Source organism: Dipodomys ordii, unplaced genomic scaffold (assembly GCF_000151885.1).
Source record: "Dipodomys ordii isolate 6190 unplaced genomic scaffold, Dord_2.0 Scaffold34, whole genome shotgun sequence".
In the NCBI taxonomy this organism is placed as follows: Eukaryota; Metazoa; Chordata; class Mammalia; order Rodentia; family Heteromyidae; genus Dipodomys; species Dipodomys ordii.
Genome location: NW_012267250.1, coordinates 13,377,183 through 13,397,714, shown reverse-complemented (window position 1 = coordinate 13,397,714; position 20,532 = coordinate 13,377,183). Strand labels below are relative to the sequence as shown.

General features: G+C 34.9%; 2 protein-coding genes across 3 annotated transcripts in view; one reads left to right on the top strand and one right to left on the bottom strand.

Moving 5' to 3' along the window:
• Ctnna3 (catenin (cadherin-associated protein), alpha 3) overlaps positions 1-20,532 on the top strand; it is a 1,343,755-nt gene that overhangs the window by 421,138 nt on the left and 902,085 nt on the right. The gene's annotated exons all lie outside the window — the stretch shown is intronic.
• The window catches only part of Lrrtm3 (leucine rich repeat transmembrane neuronal 3), a 156,910-nt gene continuing 154,265 nt past the window's right edge, over positions 17,888-20,532 (bottom strand). Inside the window, exon 3 of the mRNA XM_013017087.1 lies at positions 17,888-20,067. Coding sequence (XP_012872541.1) covers positions 19,858-20,067 — 210 coding nt within the window. The 3' untranslated portion in view covers positions 17,888-19,857. The remainder of the gene's footprint in view (positions 20,068-20,532) is intronic.

Sequence of the window (20,532 nt, the reverse complement as noted above, 5' to 3'; positions counted from 1 at the left end):
TCAATTTCTTCTTCTTCTTCTTCTTCTTCTTCTTCTTCTTCTTCTTCTTCTTCTTCTTCTTCTTCTTCTTCTTCTTCTTCTTCTTCTTCTTCTTCATCATCATCATCATCATCATCATCATCATCATCATCATGGGGCTTGAAGTTGGCCTGAGCACTGTCCCTCAACTTTTCAGCTCAAGGCTAGTGCTCTACTACTTGAGCTGCACTGCCACTTCTGGTTTTCTGGTGGTTTATTAGAGATAAGACTTTCATGGACTTTTCTGCCCAGGCTGGCTTTGAACCGTGATCTTCAGATCTCCGCCTCCTGAGTAGCTAGGATTACAGGTGTGAGCCACAGGTGCCTGGCTTTCAATTTTTCCTTTAATTCCTTTAACAGTGCCTTAAATACAGTAAACTCTCAATATATATGACTGAATGCATGAATAACTCAGGAAGCATACCATCAGATTCAAATACACACATGTGCTTCTATACACATATACAAGTACATATATACACATGCCCTTATATAAATATATATTAATTAATGACTGTAGACTTTTTGGCTTTTCTTCGGTTTAGTTCATGGATCTAATACAGTCACATAAACAAGATCAATAAAACTTATGCACCTATTGATTTTTGAAGCTGAATTCTAGTTAGGATTTAGGATCCTGTTTTAATGGAATGGATTGTTCTAAATACTGCATGTTTTATGGTGATGCTTATTTGTTTTCTTTGTTTAAACTTGTTTTCAGACTCTCAGTTCTGACTCTTATAAGGTTTTGAACAACTTTGGAGAGTAGAGGAAAAGTTCTCCTATATGAAGTGCCGTTCTACAAACAACTCAAGGGAGAGAAGTATAGTTTGGTATTGATGTTGGTTCCTAGCTTTACTGTTGATACCTGCTTATAATATTAATTCCTTTTCTTTTCAATGGTAACACTTCAAATGCATCAATTGTTATTGGAAGGTCACACCACTCAAATCAAATGATCAATATTCTAGCGTGTGAATCAGTCACTCAGAATATTTTTAAACATCTTTGAGGTATATTATATGTTTCAGATGCCTAATTCACCTGCTTTTGGGAAAAGTATAATTTCCTGGCACACATTCAAATGCTGTGACTTAAGACATTCAAGTAAGTTATTATACCCCTGGAGCAAATGAAATGAATATGATCCTAGTAATACCTAGGGAAGAGTTGACTCATGTATAAGGAGCTGGCTTGTTCTTCCACATGCTTAGGAAGCAGGAAGAAAAACATAACTGTGTCATATTTTCTCCAAATTCCTATAAAACAGAGGAGTAAGTTAAGGTAACTGAGCAAGAAGAAAAGATCAAATTAACATTTTTTTTGAGAGGTGATTTGATTATTGACCTAGGAAGCTCAGATAGAATGTCATGACAAAACTAAAAGAGCAGCTCTGACTTAAGAAAGGGTTCCTTTCTGCTTCGGGGTTCTGAAGACAGGTATTTTTGCTTGCCTTGACTCCATTTCCAATCCTAGAATCCTTTAAAAGTATTGGTGGCAGTCTGTTACTGAATAAAGGAACATTGCTGGCTTTTTCTTTTATTTCCCTTGTGGCCATTTCTTTTCTAATCACCTGGATGATCATGCTTTTCTTGTGTGTACAGTGGTTTGTTGTTAGGATAATTGCTTCCAGGTGACCTTTGTGTTGACATATTCTTGAAGATATACAGATACTGGATAAGAAATGCAGTCTGTAGGGGGTAGGGACCAAAGTGACTTGAAGAAGTATGCTCTGGGCTTACAAAAGTGATTGTGAACTGATTCAGAATCCTCAAAGACAGGCTGTTACAGGGTTCTTAGATCGTGACTCCAGTTCCTTGAAACATCCAAATTTAAATTGTTCCACACTTCTAGATCCATGTGTGGAACAATTTAAATTTTCAAGTAAGCTTTGGGTAGGCAGGCCCCAAAGATGCCTTTTATTTCACATGATTCATTCTTTAAACACAAACCCAAATCTGAGATTTTTAAAAAAGTAATTGAATTGCTGTCGTTAGGGATATGTTTTAGAAGAGAAAAAGAGTTTCCTTTCCAAAACACATCCTACCTCCTACCTCTACACCATAGTCTTGGTTATTTATTGATAGAGTGTGTTATATATTTAAGCTTTGAAGGTAGAAAAACCTTAAGAACCCCAATTTCAATGTTTTACTCAAATTTATGTATATGCTTGTAGTTATGTAGGTACAATAATATGCATATTTATACCGTAACAATTCTTAGTGTCTAAAGGGAAAACAAAATAATAAACCTATAGAGGCTTTGGAATAAATATATAGTGTACAATTTGTTGTACAGAGCTACAGATTGAACTCAGGACCTCACAGTTGATAAACAAGCATTGTATATATTGTACTACTTGAGCCATACACATCCCTAGTCATGAATTTGTTTTAATAATTCACTTTAAATAGATTCTTTTACTTGTTTTTTAAATCTTGTTTATGCTCATCAATTAATTTTATTCTTTAAGAAGACATATCTGTTTCTTTTTACCAAGGTTATATTCTGAACATCAGTGACATAATCTAAGTATAATGTAAAGATGTGAGTATAGAGACTTAGATTCCAACCTTTTAATTTTGTATTGGTTATAGGTGTATAGTTAGTACACTTATAAGAATTTTCTATATTTTTAATTCTTAGGAATTAAAAATTTGTAAATTATGAATTATACAATAAATGGGAACAGAATTCAATATCTTGACATACATTTCCCTAATTTTCTTGTTGTGTATCTTATACCTTTTCCTTGCTTTAAGGAATAAGGAAGCACTAGTACATTAAGCAGAAGATGAGATTTGCATGGTAACTGAATTGTGTATCATTTTAACTAGGCCTTTATTGCATGCTTCATCAATCTAGCAGTTGAAGTCAAACCCCATAAATACACACAATGAAATATCATTTTATATTTCTTTTCCATGAGTATTTTTTATGGACCATTACTAAAGTTACTTAAGGTGAAATTTTTTTATAAAGTTGGAGAATACATTCATTTTAAGTATCAGTTTCAGGGATTTTATTCATACTTATTTCATAGTTTAGTAATGCATCTTATAAGCCTGTCTTTTATAAGTTTCAGAATTTGACTCCTATATTAACTCCAATTCTCTGAATATAGATGAAAGGAAATGCTTTAAAAATCATAAAATAGTATTGGGTATATTTTTATATGGACAAGCTTGGATATACCTAAGAAGATCTCCAATTAGGGACTGGGGTTGGAAGGGTGGATGGGCAGCTCAGAAAGAAAGGGCTTAGACTACAAAGGAAAGTAGAAGAATGGCTATTGTGGCATAATTATGCTTCTTATCTGAAAGATTTAATTTGGGTATTAAAGTAAATTTGAAGTTTGGGAAAAGAATCACTTAAAACAATCAAAAGAGTTTAAGGTTACACCAAAGAAATGCCTTTTTTTTTCCAGTCCTAGGGCTTGAACTCAGGGCCTGGGCTCTGTCCTTGAGCTTTTCTTGCAGAAGGGTAGTGCGCTACCACTTGAGCCACAGCACCATTTACAGCTTTTCTGTGTATGTGGTCCTGATCAAACCCAGGGCTTCATGCATGCTAGGCAAGCACTCCACCACTAAGCCACATTCCCAGCCCATTTAATGATTAGATAGTATGATTCAAGTGGTAGAGTACCTGCTTAGCAAGGGAAAGGCTCTGGTTTCAAACCCAAGTACAGAAAGAGAGAGAGAGAGAGAGACAGACAGATAGAGAGAGAGACAGAGAGAGAGACAGAGAGACAGAGACAGACAGAGAGACAGAGACAGAGACAAAGAGACAGACAGAGAGACAGAGAGAGATGGGGGAGAGAGATGGGGAGAGAGAGAAAGGGGAAGAAGGGGAGGGAGACAGAGAGAGAGGGAGAGAGAATGAGGGGGGAGAGATTTTGAAGGGGGAAGGAGGGAAAAGAAGGGAAAGAACGTATCATTAAATAACTATCAATAACTTCATTTTTAATCCTTGCCATCTCTTTGAACATGTAGCTTATTGGACTGTGTAATTTAACACATAAGAATATTCTTTAAAGTGGAAAATGTGTCTAAATGGTGCTTTGTATGAGAAGAGAAATGAGCTCTTTGTGTTCGTTAAAGTGTTTTTCCTCTATGGCTCATAACTAAGTTGCAAATTAAGGAATTGAAAATTTAAAGGTGAGTCATTGATGGGATAATGGAGAGTAGGCATGATTCGAGAGAAGAAAATTGACATCTCAGTTTTGATTATGTCACCATCTCAGAAATCAAAAATGGTTTAAATAATGGCATTCTTAGATTATTTTATTAGACATTTGCTCTTCCCAAACAATTTCAGAGTGCTTGTTGTAAAAGACATATGAGGTAAGTTAAAAAGAGAAAAAACACATTGAAAAGAAGGCTACCAGGATGCTGTCCAGGGAGGTGAGTTTGGCTTTTGAGTGTAACCCACACCGGGATTCCTGAGTCAAGAAATGAACAACAAAGGAGGGAGTAACAATTCTCCACAAGAAATGTGCTTATTAGCTTATTCATATGACTGTAACCCCTCTGTACAGCATCTTTACAAGAAAATAAAATTAAAAGAAATGAAGACAGTATGTATTTCAGAGCTTTGCTGTTCTTTTGGAATAATTCATGACCATTTCTCAATGCCTCTTGACCTTATACCTACCTCTGAAATGTAATACTTATGTTTTGTTTTACAAATGGTATTCTAATATGTGATGGGTATTCCCTCAAAAGTAGTTTCTATTAAATGTAGAAGCAAATCCTCAAAGGCTTTTTCTTGCATAGGAGGTAGAACAAATTGAGAATCCAGTATATATGTGCAATGGTTTGTAGCAAAAAAGAAAATTTCTGAAAAGGCTACTCAAAATAAAATTGCCTTCAGGTTTAGAAATGAATAGTTCAAGGGCAATACTCTATGCTCAGAAATGAAAACAATTTTTCTGACAATGAGTTCCTGCCATGATTCTTAGGGTCAAGAATTTCTTCTCTATGAAGTACAAATTATCTTCCATTTTCTCTCTTTTTATCTGTACTGGGTACTTCTTCCTCAGGAAGAAAACAGTATGAAGTTTATCAAATAGTTGCTGACAAATTGCATTTTGTAGTGATGCTTAAAGGTATTGTGTCAGCAGAGTGCTGGTGGCTCATGCTATTCAGGAGGCTGAGACCTGAGGATCACAGCTCAAACGCAGGCCCAAGCAAAGAAACCATGAAAATCTCATTTCCAATTAATCAGTAAAAAGCCAGAAGTGGAGCTGTGGCTCAGGTGGTAGATTGCCTTAAGCAAAAAGCTCAGGGATGGTGCTAAGATCTTGAGTTCAAGCCCCAGTTCTAGCACCTGTTCAAAAGTATTCAGTACAAACTTAAAGTCCATTTTTCAACCTCTAGTTGCAGGGGTGAGTATATCTGGCCCATGGATATACGAGGTCCATGAAATCAAACAAGATGCTTCTGGATCTCATATTTGTTTCCCAAGGCCTTCTGCCTATATTGATAGTGTTTGGCCTGTTAATAATTTTATAAATTTACAAATGGCTCTTGGCAGAAAAAGGCTTCCTACCCTTGAATGGGTAGAGAGAAATTCTACCATGGAATAAAACACAATTGAAAGGAAAAATGAGATAAGGGAACTGAGTCAGTAAAAACATTTTAATTTCACCTGAAGCAAATGAATGTTGCACTTAAGGGAAAACCTGGGGGTAGGGAATTTTCATGGAAACATACAAATTTAGACCAAGAATGAAATAAGACAATCATAACACATCTATAATACACTGAGAAGGATAGAAAATGAAGGTGTATTATCATAATTACCAGTTATAAATAAACCAGTTGTTCATTATTTCCATTGAAAGAACAAACTGACAACAACATCTATTTGATGTGTGAATGATTCAGTTAATAGCTTTTCATGCCTCATTTCTGACACTTTTTAAAAAAGCGGATAAAAATACTGAAGTGATTGAAGTACACTTTGCTGGAATGACTTGTACATAATTTATTACTGACTGGTACTCTTATTTCTAAATGATGATCTCCCCCATAATGCAGTAGTTTAAATGTTAGATGCTTCAGGGTTTGCTTTGGTATGAAACAGCATTTAGTGACAGGTGGATGGTTAGAAATGCCTTGATGTGTTAAAAAAATTATATTTATATTCCTGAGCTGATTATTATGTTGTCTGGAATACCATGACTCTAGAGAGAGGCAGGAATGTCTTGTGTATATTTGCACATGTAAATATAACCCAATAAATACTGTTCTACACCAATGTGACATGACAAAAATAATGTACAGATATTTTAATATTTTAAGTCCTCAGTAATAAGCTACTGGATCTTTCATAGAATGCTACACGTGAGTACAAGTCTTTGATTATAAAAGGGACTCATGGAAGTATAGAAACAAGCCACAGGCTAAGAGCTGCTTTTGTGAAAGGCAAAAAAGGATCTTTTAATAAGTGAATCTCTGTGTCATGTCTGATTTTTTTTTTTTGGTCAGTCATGGGACCTGAACTCTGGGCCTGGGCGCTGTCCCTCAGCTCTTCAGCTCAAGGCTAGTGCTCTACCACTTGAGCCACAGTGCCATGTCTGTTTTTTTCTGCTTATGTAATGCTGAGGAATCGAACCCAGGGCCTCAGGCACGCAAGGCAAGCACTCTACCACTGAGCCACCTTCCCAGTCCCCACTATGTCTGAATTTTTAAGTTCCTGGATATTCAATATATTGGGGGAAAATAAAGACTTACTTCAAAACTCAGGTTAAGTTGTTCGATCTGGTATGAGTTGAGTGCAACTTTATTTGTTGTTTGATAAGCTAATAGAAATTTATAGTATTTTATAAATGTATAGTTCATATTGCAAGATAAATTAATATGAGGTTTCTCTGCCATTCTTGTCATCTTCATTGTCTCAACGGTATGTGTATGTCATAGCAATGTGAAACTAAACACAAAAGGAAGGCAGGAAGAACACAAGCAGAGAGAGGAAGAATAAAATGAGCAGAATAAAATATTATTTTCCTTGTTATTTATTTAGAGCCTTGAAAATTAATGGTTCTTTGCATACTTTCCTACCAAAGTCATTTGTGACCTGTCCTACTGACATGGAGAAATTTAAGGTATATATTTCCCACACAGTTCATAGGAATGATAAATTATTTGAGTCTTACCTCCTTAGAACTACCTCATTGTAAGTGTACTGCATTAGAACCCAATTTAACTGTGAGCTCATTTCTATTGCCCTTTTCCTTATTTTCTTGTGATGTTTTTTTTATTGCATTAGATGTTTTCAAGGAAAGATTTTCAGAGGAATGAGCTTATAGAGAAAATTTAATATACTGTGGGAAATCAACAACAATAATAAAGTTCAGCTTATCTCCTCGGGGGCACTGGTTTTAAATATTTTATCATGCCAATATTTTTATCCCCAAATGGTCACAGATCCTTAGGAAATATGGAGGGGGTTGAAATGGAATGGTACAGATGATCAAGACTTGTGTTTCTGATAGTGTTACACCCTGAGAACTTAGAATTTCTGACTGGCAGATGGAGATGTGAAAGTATTTCTCTAAAGCTATCTTGACACCATCTAATTGATCATTTGTCATCATCATTTCATCTTGATCCCCTTTTATTTTATCTAGAAGTGTAAATGTAGTTTTTTCACACCAATCCCAACAATCCCTAGAGTTCCATGATAAGAAAAATGTAGTAATTGTTTTTGTAAACTACCTGGAGTTTCCTAGACTACTTTTTTTTTCCTGTGGCTACACTGGGATTCAGGAGAACAGTTGTAAAACTTCAAAATCTAATGGCTGATAAAATTTTATAGTTGCTAAAAAAGTTACGTATCCTATATACATAATACTTCAAAATAACATCAAAGTAAACATATTTAAGATATTTTAGATATTTAATAGAATGAGTGGCTAACTTATCTATGTCGTAGGTAACTTGAGTGAAGATTCATATGTAATTTATGTCTGAAAAATAATTGTTTGAATATAATAAATCTGTATATTGGGGAGTGTCAAGGCTGCCTTTGCTATTCTGTATTCTCTTCACAATGCTCAAGGGTATGTTAGCACATTAGGCCTAAATTCCCTTGGAATTCATTAAAATAGCATTATTTATGAGGAACTCCCTTCATGTTAATATTGATATGTTCTGAAATTCTAAAATTAAAACATATTCATTTTCCTAAGTTGGAAGATCAAAAAGCTGTGCCCTGAACTAGTTACTGAATCTGCAAATACCATTTTGCCTCAGCTTAATGCAAAGTTGCATTCTTTAGGATGTAAATACAGTGGAATCCTTTGGGAGAAAAAGTAGTCTTATAAATCCAATTATTTATTAAGGCAGAAAAGGAACTTACTTTGAGTAAGTAAATAGCTAATGATGGTAAATGCTTTCCAAAACAATTGTGCTTGTTGCTGTAGCAAGTGAATTCACCATTTACTAATATTTCTTCTTTTTTGGTGTTAGTGGAATTCTAATTAGGTGTCAGGTTTTCTGGGATAGACTTGAGTTATATGGATGACAAAATCCAGAGTCACAAATAGCATTTACTCTACGCAGCCTTTTCTGATTGTCTTTCAGGAAAATGAAATAGTTTCTCTCTGTATTATATATAAACATAGTTCTTAGAAATACAATGCTAAATCACAATTATTCACTTTTATGTATTTGATTACTTTGTCTCCATCATAGTCCTCGACACATTATGATAGAAGTCAAATAAATGCATAAATGCATACTTGATTAAATTAATAACAACAAAATATAAAAAGTCACTAACTTTAACGTACACTGATTAGAAATTTGTGAAGGAAAACTGGTAAAAATAAGAGACAATCATAAATTAATAGTCTAAATGATGAAGAAAATTAGGTGAAAACATTTTAACTTTTAGAAAATTTTAAAAAATGTTAGACTTGGTGACATGTACCTGTAATTTCAACACTAGGGAGGTCGAGACAGGAGAATCATGAATTCAACACAGACTGTTCCAAGCTATCCTGAGTTATACAGTGAGACTAAAGTAGATTCCTGTGCATCTTTTTTTATTTCCAATTATCAGTATATTTGACTAGATCTTTAAAAAATAACTTCCTTGACAATTGTCAGTATGTTCAAGGCAGTAATGATTGTGTATAAGTATTAAAAATTGGTGTATTCAAAATACATTTTATTTTGATAAAAAACACTTCTAAGTAAATATGAGTTCCAATACCAGTCTGCTTTCTATTACCTAAATCATGGTCTTTAATTATATTCTCTGTTAGTTTATTTTCAGAATGTAGCAGTCAAAATGATTTTTGTTTTTCAAATTTGGAATAAAATTTCTGATTAGTATTCATTATTGAATGAAGAATGAAGGGCTGCCAAGAAAAAACCAATTTATAGACCATGTCGCACATGACAGCAAAAAATATTTTCATCTGATTCCAAACTTCCTTTGATGAGAATGTTATACTTACTAGTTTCTAAAATTTGTTTGATTTAGTTCACACAATTATTTTAAACTAATGGAGTTGCTTGGATCAGTCTTCATTGACCTGGATTAGAACAATTTCTCTAAAGATTTTATTGAATTTGGCTGATGACATTTTCCTCTAAGAATTAGTGATGATTTATTACCCTTCCCAGAAAAAAAAAACACAAAAGGATATGTGAGAGGATAAAGAAAAAAAATAGTCGAGAAAAGACAAAAACTTGGTTATGGTTGGAAGAAAATTAGGCATTATGACAAATATTAAGCTTGGTATTTCTCTTTGGAAAAACCATAAATATTACTGACTAGTAGATGTTCATAAATAAAATTACATTTTTTGCTGCCCTCTTTCATTATGCTGATCTAAATACTATCAGATTTAAGTTCTGTCTCTGTTCTCACTTATGCCCTGAGATATCCCCAACAACGCTACTAACTTTGGTTTTATCTTTCCATAAATGTTCTTTTTTTTCTTTTTTCGTGATACTGCCTTTTGAAAGCAGGGCTTCACACTTGCTAGACAGGTGGTCTACCAATTGAGCCATGGCTCCAGCATCCTATAAGTTTTTAAACATACAGAAATTCAATTTAGATTTGGGGATTTTTTTTTCTACTAAATATGGATGTCATTTCCCTTCTTTAAAACTGAAAAGCCCTTGGAAACAATGATTATATCAAATACTCACGAATAAGATTCTTTCATTCCACTGGACAAACATTAGATATACTAGAAACATTATCCATTATATTGATCAAATGTCTATAACTTGAATCCAGTAACTTGAATCAGGAGCAAGGAAAAGTTAATGAGGTTATAACCACAGTTTTATGCTCTTCCTCCGCAAGCTGATGAAGTATAACAAGGGCTAGTGGTGAAATAGTCAAAGATAAAGCACAGTGTTAATTTCAAAAACTCAGCCTTTAAGTTTGTTAAGCAGGAAATTAGCAAGGAAGTTTGAAGGATGGTTGCTATTGGTTATAGAGTGCCCTGGAGACTAGGAGGTGGTAAGCTCCAGGAATTGATTTACTGGGGCATGTCTATGGAGTCTGTATCTTGTCCCTCCTAGTCAGTCTCCCCCCCACCTCCTCCTTTCTCTCTCTTCCCTTCCCTCTCCCTCTTTCTCTATGCATCTGCCTCTGTCTTTGTCTCTCTCACCTCTCTCTCCGTGTCTGTGTGTCTGAACCTATCAATGTATCATCTCTCTCTCTCTCTTTCTATCTATTTCCGGTCTGCCATGAGCACACCACATGCTCCTGACACTGCCATATTCTGCCTCACCCAAAGTCCAGGATCAATGGAGCCAAGGACTGTGGATTGAAACCATGAGCCAAAATTAATAATTCCTTTAAGTTGTTCTCTCAGATTATTCCTGTTATAGCTATGGGAAATTAGCACAGTGAACCTAAAAGTCCATCAAACCAAAAGTGAAAAATGTGTTGACATCACAAATACCTTAATTTTCTTCATACAGCGTGTAAATATAGACACATTTAGTGGCTTTCCCTAGACCACTGATAGAAGGGTAGCCAAACTGGAGCCCTGTTCACTTCTTAGCTTTTCCCTTAAGGCCATCACTTTCCTTATAAGTGAAGATGAAATTAAGCCACGGAGATGCTGGGTATTCCAACAGCCTAGATCAAGATCTGAAAGAGATTTTAGAAGCCATATTTGTGGCTCCCCCCTGTGGTGAGAATCTCCTCTGGTAATTTCCTTAAGGTAGAGCCGGATGAGACAGGGTGATCAGCCTTTCACCATATTCTCATCAGACTGCTTATGGACCTGTAATTGAAAACAAATATATCATCGAGGAAAAGAACAGATGGATTATATTTTAAATTGCAATTCATTTTTCAATGTCAGATTTTTAATAGATGTATGTGAATTATTGTAATTACTCATGGCTGAAGCAGCAATTTGGGTTTATAGTTTGGGGCTATTTCCAATTTAACCTTGAAAAGATTATTTGGCATTAACTTTATTATATCTTTTAACTTCTCATTTTTTTCCTGGATAAATAATAGTGATAGCTCTTAGATTAATTTTTATTCTTAATATTTTCTTTTGGTACAGTTGTATCTCCTATTTATCCATCCGTCCTATATCTGTGCTGATATCATCTGCTGATATCATTAATGTCTTCATTGGCCTTTGTTGAAGATTACCAAAATTCTTATATCTTACTCTTTACAATATGTACAGATTATCTAATAAAAACAAATCATAGTTTCTTCACTTACCTCTTGGCACATGCAATAATTTGTCCTCCTCATTATCTTCACCACATATTCAACCCAGATACAAGAGTTTTTGTTCACAGAACTATTCAAGATATTTGAGTTAAAATTATCTATTGTGGCAAATAGTGCCTGGATGAAAGGAAGAAATATAATGTTTTCATTGCTGGGCTTATTAATTGTTTCAAATGTATTTCCTTACTTTATCACAGTTATGATAATGGTCCTTTTTAGTTGGTGTGACTTACACTGGCTTTTGACCTCCTGCATGTATTAGGGACATATGCTTTACATAGTGCCACATGTTCAGATTATGTGGTAGAGCAAAATGCTAATGAAAGTGTCTAATGATGGTACTCAGGTTTGTGTAAAGCCAGAGGAAAAGAGAAGGGATAGCTTATGGTTTAATACAAAGCTCTTGGAGGCACCAAAGGAGTCCAGAGACTATTTAAGAAATCATTTGTGTGTACTCATGATCTTGCCCATGTAATTGTAACCCCTCTGTACAGTATTTTCACAATAAAAAAAGAAACCATTTGTGAATAGCTGAGACAATAGAAAATTTCCTGAAGATGAAAGGCCAACTCTTTTGTACAATTACTTAAAGAAAATAAATAAAATTTAAAAAATTAAATAGGTTTTAAAAAGTTTTTTTAGTTCACTATCTTCACATAATGATGAAAACATTGCCTAAGAAGCAAATTACATTCACTTCTAATTTAAACCATATATTATGATCTGAGTAGAACGAGCAGAGTTTTCATTGTTGTAAAGATTGTCTTCTATATTCCCCCCACCCTTTTTTTTGGTCAGTCATGGGGCTTGAACTCCGGGTCTCAGCTCTGTCCCTCAGCTCTTCAGCTCAAAGTGAGTGCTTTCCCACTTGAGCCACAGCGCCACTTCCCGTTTTCTGGTGGTTTATTGGAGATAAGAGTCTCACAGACTTTCCTGCTCCCTCTGGCTTTGAGCCATGATCTTCAGATCTCAGCCTCTTGAGTAGCTAGGATTACAGGCATGAGCCACTGGCACCCGGCTTTCCTCTATATTTTTTAGTCTGCTCCAAATTCCCTTATTGCATGTGTAATTGACAATACTTGTATAAAGAATACTGCCATACAAAAATCATTCACAGAAAACATTCTACAACTTAGTCCAGGCAATTGCTGGTTGATATTTGTGTCTGTAGGTTATTGATGTTTCTCTTTACACTGTTATTTACACTTGGTGACTTACTGATTTTTCATCTATACATGTTTGCTTCAACTAGCAACCTTCATTTTTTAAAAAATCGCTTTAAACATTTTATATTTAAAATAAAAATAATTTAATATATAGCTTGGATCATTGGAAACAAAAACACATAATGAATATTTTGGGGGAGGTCTTCATGTTTTCAGGTATTTTTCTTTCGAATGTCCACTAATTTGGGAATATGACATATAAATACAATCTCAATAGGGTGATGCTTATTTTCCATTGGGATGATGGTGCAGGAATTTGAAGGAAACCTCTACACAGTATAAAATAAGTTATGTAATTTTTCTATTTGGGGATATGAAAGCATGTTCTTTTCCTGAAGTATCTGCCCCCTACTAACCATATAAAAGCCTAGTTATATTGATGTTAATCATTTCTCATGTTTGAAAATGTGATTTCCGGTGGTGGAACCTGAAAAATGGACTCTTGAGTTTTTTATTGAATGAAACTGGGCAAATACCATGGTCTTGTTTTCCTCTTCCTTAAAATGATAACTATCTCTTTTTTTTTTTTGAAGATGGTTTAAACATGAGAACACAGTGCCTGATTAATCATACATTAATTCTTGCCTCTCTACCCACCTCCATTTCTTAATTTATTACATTACTTTGCATCAAATTTTGTTTTGTTTTGTTGGTTGTGGGGCCTGAACTCTAGGCACCACTTGAGCCACAGCGCCACTTCCAGCTTTTTCTGCTTATGTGGGGCTGAGGAATTGAATCCAGGACCTCATGCATGCAAAACAAGCACTTTACCACTGAGCCACCTTCCCAGCCCCCAAACTAGCATCTTGAAGGCTGTTTTTCAAAAATTTGCTTGTTGAATGAATTTATGGTGAGAAAAATCTTGAAACAAGTTTATCAGAAAGCAGCTTGAGCATTTTATGTACAGTTGCCCTATATTTTGCAATCCTCTATTCAGCCGTGTTTTTCTAAACTAAGCTTCTGTCAGAATCACCTGAGTAATTCGTTAGCAATGCATATTTTGTGCCTTATTTCAGAGACCTTGATCACTTACAGCCTGTGTTTTCCCAGGGAATTTGGAGGCAACTCAGCGACTTAGTACTAGATTTAAGGATATGATTGGTGGCAAAAATTGAAAACAATATTAAAAAACCCAGTTGTCTTAATCATATTTTTCACACGAATCCAGATATATTCAGTTAAGTAGTACCAACTCAAACCCTAGAATCAGCCCTTTGTTTTAGGTACTCTGAGGCCAACACTGACCCGTGGTACCTTCAAAGCCAGTCAGTATGAACATGCTGCATTCAACAATGCAAGGCACACAGAAATCAATTGGCTAAAGATAACGTGGTGATGTCTCAGTTAGAAAGTAGGATTTACTGCAAGGATATCTTTTATCACAGAGTCTCGGTGCATTTGAAATACTATTTGACTTACTATGTTGTCAGACACCTTGTATTCATATACTGTTTTGTAGAATGGGAACTTCTTGGTAAGCTACTTAAAGATAATAATAATAATAAATGTTAGACTAAAATAAATTTGCATTCAGCTTTTCAAGTAGAAAAATACTATAGAAACCAAATCCTTAAACATGTAAGAGAGGTGGAAGAACTCAGGAGTTCTCTAAATCTTAGATAGTTAAGACACTTCTCTGCTTTAACATGGGTACCCTTAATATGAAGGTAATCAACTATGGATTTCTTTTCTTTTCTGTTCTTTTTTTTTTTGCCAGTCCTGAGGCTTGAACTGGGTGCAGTCCCTGAGCTTCTTTGTGCTCAAGCTAGTACTCTACCTCTTGAGCCACAGTACCACTTCTGGCTTTTTCTGAGTAGTTTATTGGAGATGAATCTTACAGACTTTGTCTGCCCTCTAACACTTGAACCACAGGTCCACTGCTAGCTTTTGTGTGTGTGTGCTTAATTGGAGATAAGAATCTCACAGACTTTCCTGCCCAGGCTGGCTTCAAACTGTGATCCTCAGATCTCAGCCTCCTGAGTATCTAGGGTAACAGGCATGAGCATGAGCCTGGCTTAAATTTTTGTTTGTTTGTTTTTGATTTTGATTTTTGTTCTTCCTGTAGGTAAGTGAAGCTTAATTGTTGATGGTGTCTACCCTCCCCCTGAGTGTATCTGGAGAGAGCTACAGTGAGTTAATAAGGTCATGAAAATAATTGGAGCTTTCACTATACGATCAGGTCATCTGAATTCTTTTTTCCAAAACTATGTCTTCTTTATGTGAGATTGCTATACTGCTACCAAGCATGAGAAACTGTTAAGAACTTTAGACATGATTATATCCATTTTCTTGCCTGAGCCCAAGTATCTGCCAGTCTCATTATTTCTTTCACATGGCCGCCATGTGCTCTGAACATCCAGTTTTCTTTCTTCCAGTTTAGCAACAGTTCACGTCGGGTGTCTGTTTCTCTACTTGCAGTTCTTTAATTATTTCGAATGCTTAGTTTGAGAGATGATATCTGTCTTCTAATCAGAAGTAGTCAAAAACAAATATATTTTTACTCTCATAAACAGTGGTTTATTTTAGTAAGTATATTTGCAAAAAATATCTTGCTATTTCTAGGCAGTTTATGGAATCAGACCAATCTGAGTTCAAATTAGGTTATTTTGTTTTCCTTGAGTGTTAAATTTGGGTAAGTTTTCTTTGCTTCCCAAAATATATTTCATAGTACAAATCTGTATGGTTTTATGGTTTTCTAGAACATTCAGAACAGAACAGGGAAAGAGACTTGACAAAAGCAAACTGATAATTAAAGTTGGTACATGCTAACCTAGGTTTTAGCATCTATGCATCAGTTAGCATGTTATCTTTCCTTTTTCTAAGAAGAATAGAGAAAATTATTTTCTATTATGACACTTAAAAATTGTGAATGAGCACTGGTGGCTCACATCTGTAATTCTGTCTACTTGAAGGCTGAGACCTAGAGGATCAGGATTTAAAGCGAACCTGGGCAAAAAAGTCTTCAAGACTCCATCTCCAATGAACTGGCAAAATGCTAAGCTAGAGACATGGTCCAAGTGGTAGAGTATCAACTGTGAGCAAGAAAGTTGACCAAAAGGACAAAGTCTTGAGTTCAAGCCCCCAAACCAACACAAAACAAAAAACGTTGGATCAAAATGTTGCTAAGATAGAAAATTAAAACAAAATAGATTATTGCTGAATGCTATAGTTCAAGCCTGTAACTTTAAACTACTTGAGAAGCAGAGATCAGGACATCTCTATTCCAGAGAAGCCAAATTTTCCTTGGAGAAACTCTATCACAACCAGTGACCGGGAGCAAGGAGTCATACCTCTTATTCTAACTATGCAAACAGGAGGTTCACAGATCAGGCATCCCAGGCAAAAAACAAGACAGTATCTCAGAAGTAACTAACCATAAAACAGCTAGTGCCTAGCAGCAAGTGCATGCCCTGAGTTCAATTCTAAGTACTAGGAAAAAATGATTATAAAGTCTTCCTAATTAAACATATGTTCAGTTGAACATGTGTTCAACTTGCCTTATAAATCTTTTTGTTACAGTCATACACACAATCTTAGTTAAGTCAGTTTTGGTTTTCTTTGCTTGTGCTTCTTGATTTTTTTGTTTTGTTTTGTATCTTGGGGTTTACCTCCATCCATATCTTGGTAGTAACTATCTGCATATTTACAAATAATCTTGTATGTTAAGAAATATGTGACTTGCTATACTTTTAAACAAATAATTTTGATGTGAGAGCCCAGAACAGCATACCAAAAAGAATTCCTTTGGCTCATATATTATACCAACAGGAAGAACTGAGTAAAGATTACTAAACAACATGTCAAATGATCTCCAGTTTTTATTTTTCCATTGTTTCTGAAAGTTCTCTGGCTTTAAGTAGAGAGAGAAGGCTTTTAGTATACTGGGAAGATTGACAGCCTCGGAATTTTGAGAATGGCTTAACTGCACACGTTATTAGTTCTGTGTTCTTGGGTAAGGACTGAGTTTCTTAGAAGTAAATATGTCTTCACAAGATTGTTCATAAAGGAAAATGAGATAATTTATGTGGCTTGTAAACCTCGAAATACTATATGATTTTATTGGTTGCTCCAACTGCTGCTGTTATTGTAACCATTTTTCAACTGGAGGTAAATAGTTTTTCCAGTGTTTAAATAGGTAAATGACAGGAAGATGGACGTGAGGGGGATAGGTAGCTAGAGAGAGGAAATAGATTATTACCCAGTGCTGAAAGGGGTGAGAAATAAATTTAGACACAAATTAATATAAATTGCTGTGTGTGACAAAAGATTCTAGATACCATCTGTCCTAACTAATTTTCACCACCACCATCACCACCATCTTCCCTCCTGATGTGGCAGGAAAAAAAAAGCAAATAACCCAGCCTTTTCTTTTTTTTTTCTTGTTAAAGACCCTTTTTGATTTAATTTCACATACAAAAAAAATCCCCAAGTTCTGAAGACATTTGCCACTTCTGGTAGCTTACGAACAAGGCCGCTCAGAGCTACAGTTCCCAGGTGATTGCTTCTATTTAGATGAACTTAAAATATTTTTTTAAAAAAGGAGTTTGCATCAGAAAATCAAGGGCATACAGTTGTAAGGCTCATTAGATTCTTAAAATTTCTAAACATCATCTTTTTTGAGAGTACCTGGAAAAAAGTTTAGCATACCTATTTACACAAATTAATCCATCCTTTGGATCTTTGCAAGGACAACTTCTAATGAAAAATGTTGCAAATGATATTTTGGTTTACATAAGAAATGGAAATTTACATTCAATTTCAGACCCACAAAGAATAAGTTTCTAGCTCCGAATTGTTTTTTGTCAAACCAAATCTCAGTGTTGGGGACTAAAAATACCCACAATAATACATTACAAAGAAGTAAAACACTGGAAAAATAAGGATTAAAATTAGACATAAAATGACAAAAATTTGAATAACAAATAATTTATGCAAAATATGTTACAAAATTTAGGATGCTGAATATTTGAAACAAGTACTGTGTTTGATATTTAATTACATCATAGTTTGCTGCTTCTGGCATTTTGCATCCTATTTTTCTTTTAGACTTTATGTATTTTCAGTAAAAGTTTGTTTTATAATTTTTAATTTCCTTCTTCTTGAATTTACTTTTAAATTTCCTATGATAAAACCTGTATAAAAGTAGATTTTAGCAGATATAGTATCTTTGGAAGAGAGAAAATTGTTTAACATTTTTTAATAATACTTTGCTTTTTTGTTGTGTTTGACCCATTAAATTGGCATATTCTCAATCTATTTTTGATGTCATGAATATAAAATAGTGACATAAAGCAGTTCTGGTGTAAAAGTAATAGAAACTCAAAGCTTTACCTTAAAAAATAATTAAAAATGGAATGTGTGATTACCATAGATAACCTAATAGTATATTCAGATAATAACTCTTAGGGAAACATCAAAGCCAAGATGATTTTTTTCAGCCTCTAAAAAGTCACATTGGAATTAACAATACAATCACAGAATCAATAGATGATCTGGGTTGGTCTCCAATGACTCTCATTTATTTCTCAGATAATTTTTAGATGAACCCATGATGCGGAGCAGCATAAACTATTTGGAACATGGTGAGGATGTTGTCAGTCTACTTGAGTGATAATGTTCTGCTTCCCCTCTGGCTCACAGCTATATTGAATGAGCTATAGATGCCCAGAGTTCTCCCTTAGGAGAGAATTGGTGTCACATACAATGAGAGAACTTGCATATTTTTTCCTTTGAGATGTTCCCCAAATATAGTCTCACAGTTCTAAATGGAAAGTTGTCTTAAAAACGGGGCACATTTTGCACTCGCTGATGGTTATTTTTAGGTAAACCACTTTGGGTTAATTAGGAGAAAAATTGGTACTATACAATTATTATGCTCTGTCCTCCCACCTTGGTCTGAAAATAATGAGATGTAAAAAAAAAAAGTTTTCTCTTGTCACTGCCAGATTCATCTTTTAAGTGTATCAAAGTCTGTTGCTGTGGTTACGGCCTTTGTTTCCACTGATGTTTTGTCCATACCCCCCTGCCCCCACCTTAACAATGCTTACTTAAAAAGAAAGAAACAATGAGTCATTGGTTCGGAAATGTTTTGTTAAAATATCCCTTTTTATCATTACATTTCACTGCTTAGAAACTAGGCTGTAATTCAAGGCAACAGTTAAGTCTGAGAACTGTTAAAAAATTCTTTGATTTCTCTCTTCATTTATAAGAAAAAAAAAAACCAACCTGTCTATGCAATTGAAGAACCTCTTACAAATCTGAACAATTAAATCCCTTTTGGTTAATGTATTATTTCTGGAACAAGTAGATAAATTTTCTATGCAATAAGCATGATAAAAATCGTGCATGTTTGGCACAGCACAGAATTTGAGAATCAAGGATTCAGGGCACAAATGCAGTAACAAAACAATCCCTACAAAACGGAGTAACTCTGAATAACACAAGAAATAAAATTTTGTTAATTTAAAATTTTAGAAACTGAAAGGTGTAAGATTTGTAAAGTGAAATGTAATTAAATTATGTTACTGTACATACCAGTTGTTTCTAGAATTGAAACTTTACCATATGAAAAATACATTAGCTCTGTACAGTTTTTACATGTAGGCAAGATGAGTTTTGAAAAAAATGGTTCTTTTCCTTTTTTTTTTCAGGGTCATACTTGTTTAAGTCAAAAAATACTGCACAACTTAGCTAATTACAAAGTGTAGACTTGAAACAATTCATGTCTTCTTTATTTCATGAATCAATCTTGGGTTTTTGTTTATTTGGACAGGGGACTGTGGTTTTTTTTTTTTTTTTGAGTCACAATAAACAAATCTTCCTCATTTTGTCCTTGAGGTTACAAAGTTTGGTAGCAACCCCTGGCTACCAATTAGCTCAGTTAAGCCAGTTGCTGTTTATGGTCACTGATTCGGCCAGCTGTTGTGATTGTGCTCAGGTCCAGCTCAGTCTCTAGGTGTGTTTCCATCGTATCTTCCTGTGCATTCGTTTCAAAGGACTTATGAGAGAGAAGTTCGTGATGCACCCCACAGTAACTTATTGTGGGCTGGTCGTATGCCAGAAAGGTTGACACATTCATTGATAAAGGTATCTGGGGAAAAAAATGACATGAGAAAGGTCAGTTATAAAAAGACAGACAACTCTGAAGGAAAGACTTGGAAACTGTGGGGTCTGACCTGACTAATTTCTATCTGTTGTCCCTATGCTACCAGGATGATATCCCTCATAGGGAGTTCAGTGCTACAGGGTTTTGTTGTTGTTGTTTGTTTTTGTTTTTGTGCTGGTATGGGGACTTGAACTCAGGACCTTGCACTGTCTCTTGGCTTTTTTCACTCAAGACCAGTGCATTACCATTTGAGGCATAGTTCCAGTTCCTGCTTTTGCTGATTAATTTGGAGTCTCAGCCAGGCTGGCTGGCTTCCCACTGGGATTCTTAGAGCTCAGCCTCTTGAGTAGCTAAAGATTATAAGCTTCTGTTGTGATATAGGCTCAATCTGGCAGATTTAAAGCCTAACCTAAGCCATTCAATTCCTACCTAAGCCTTTCAGATAAATCA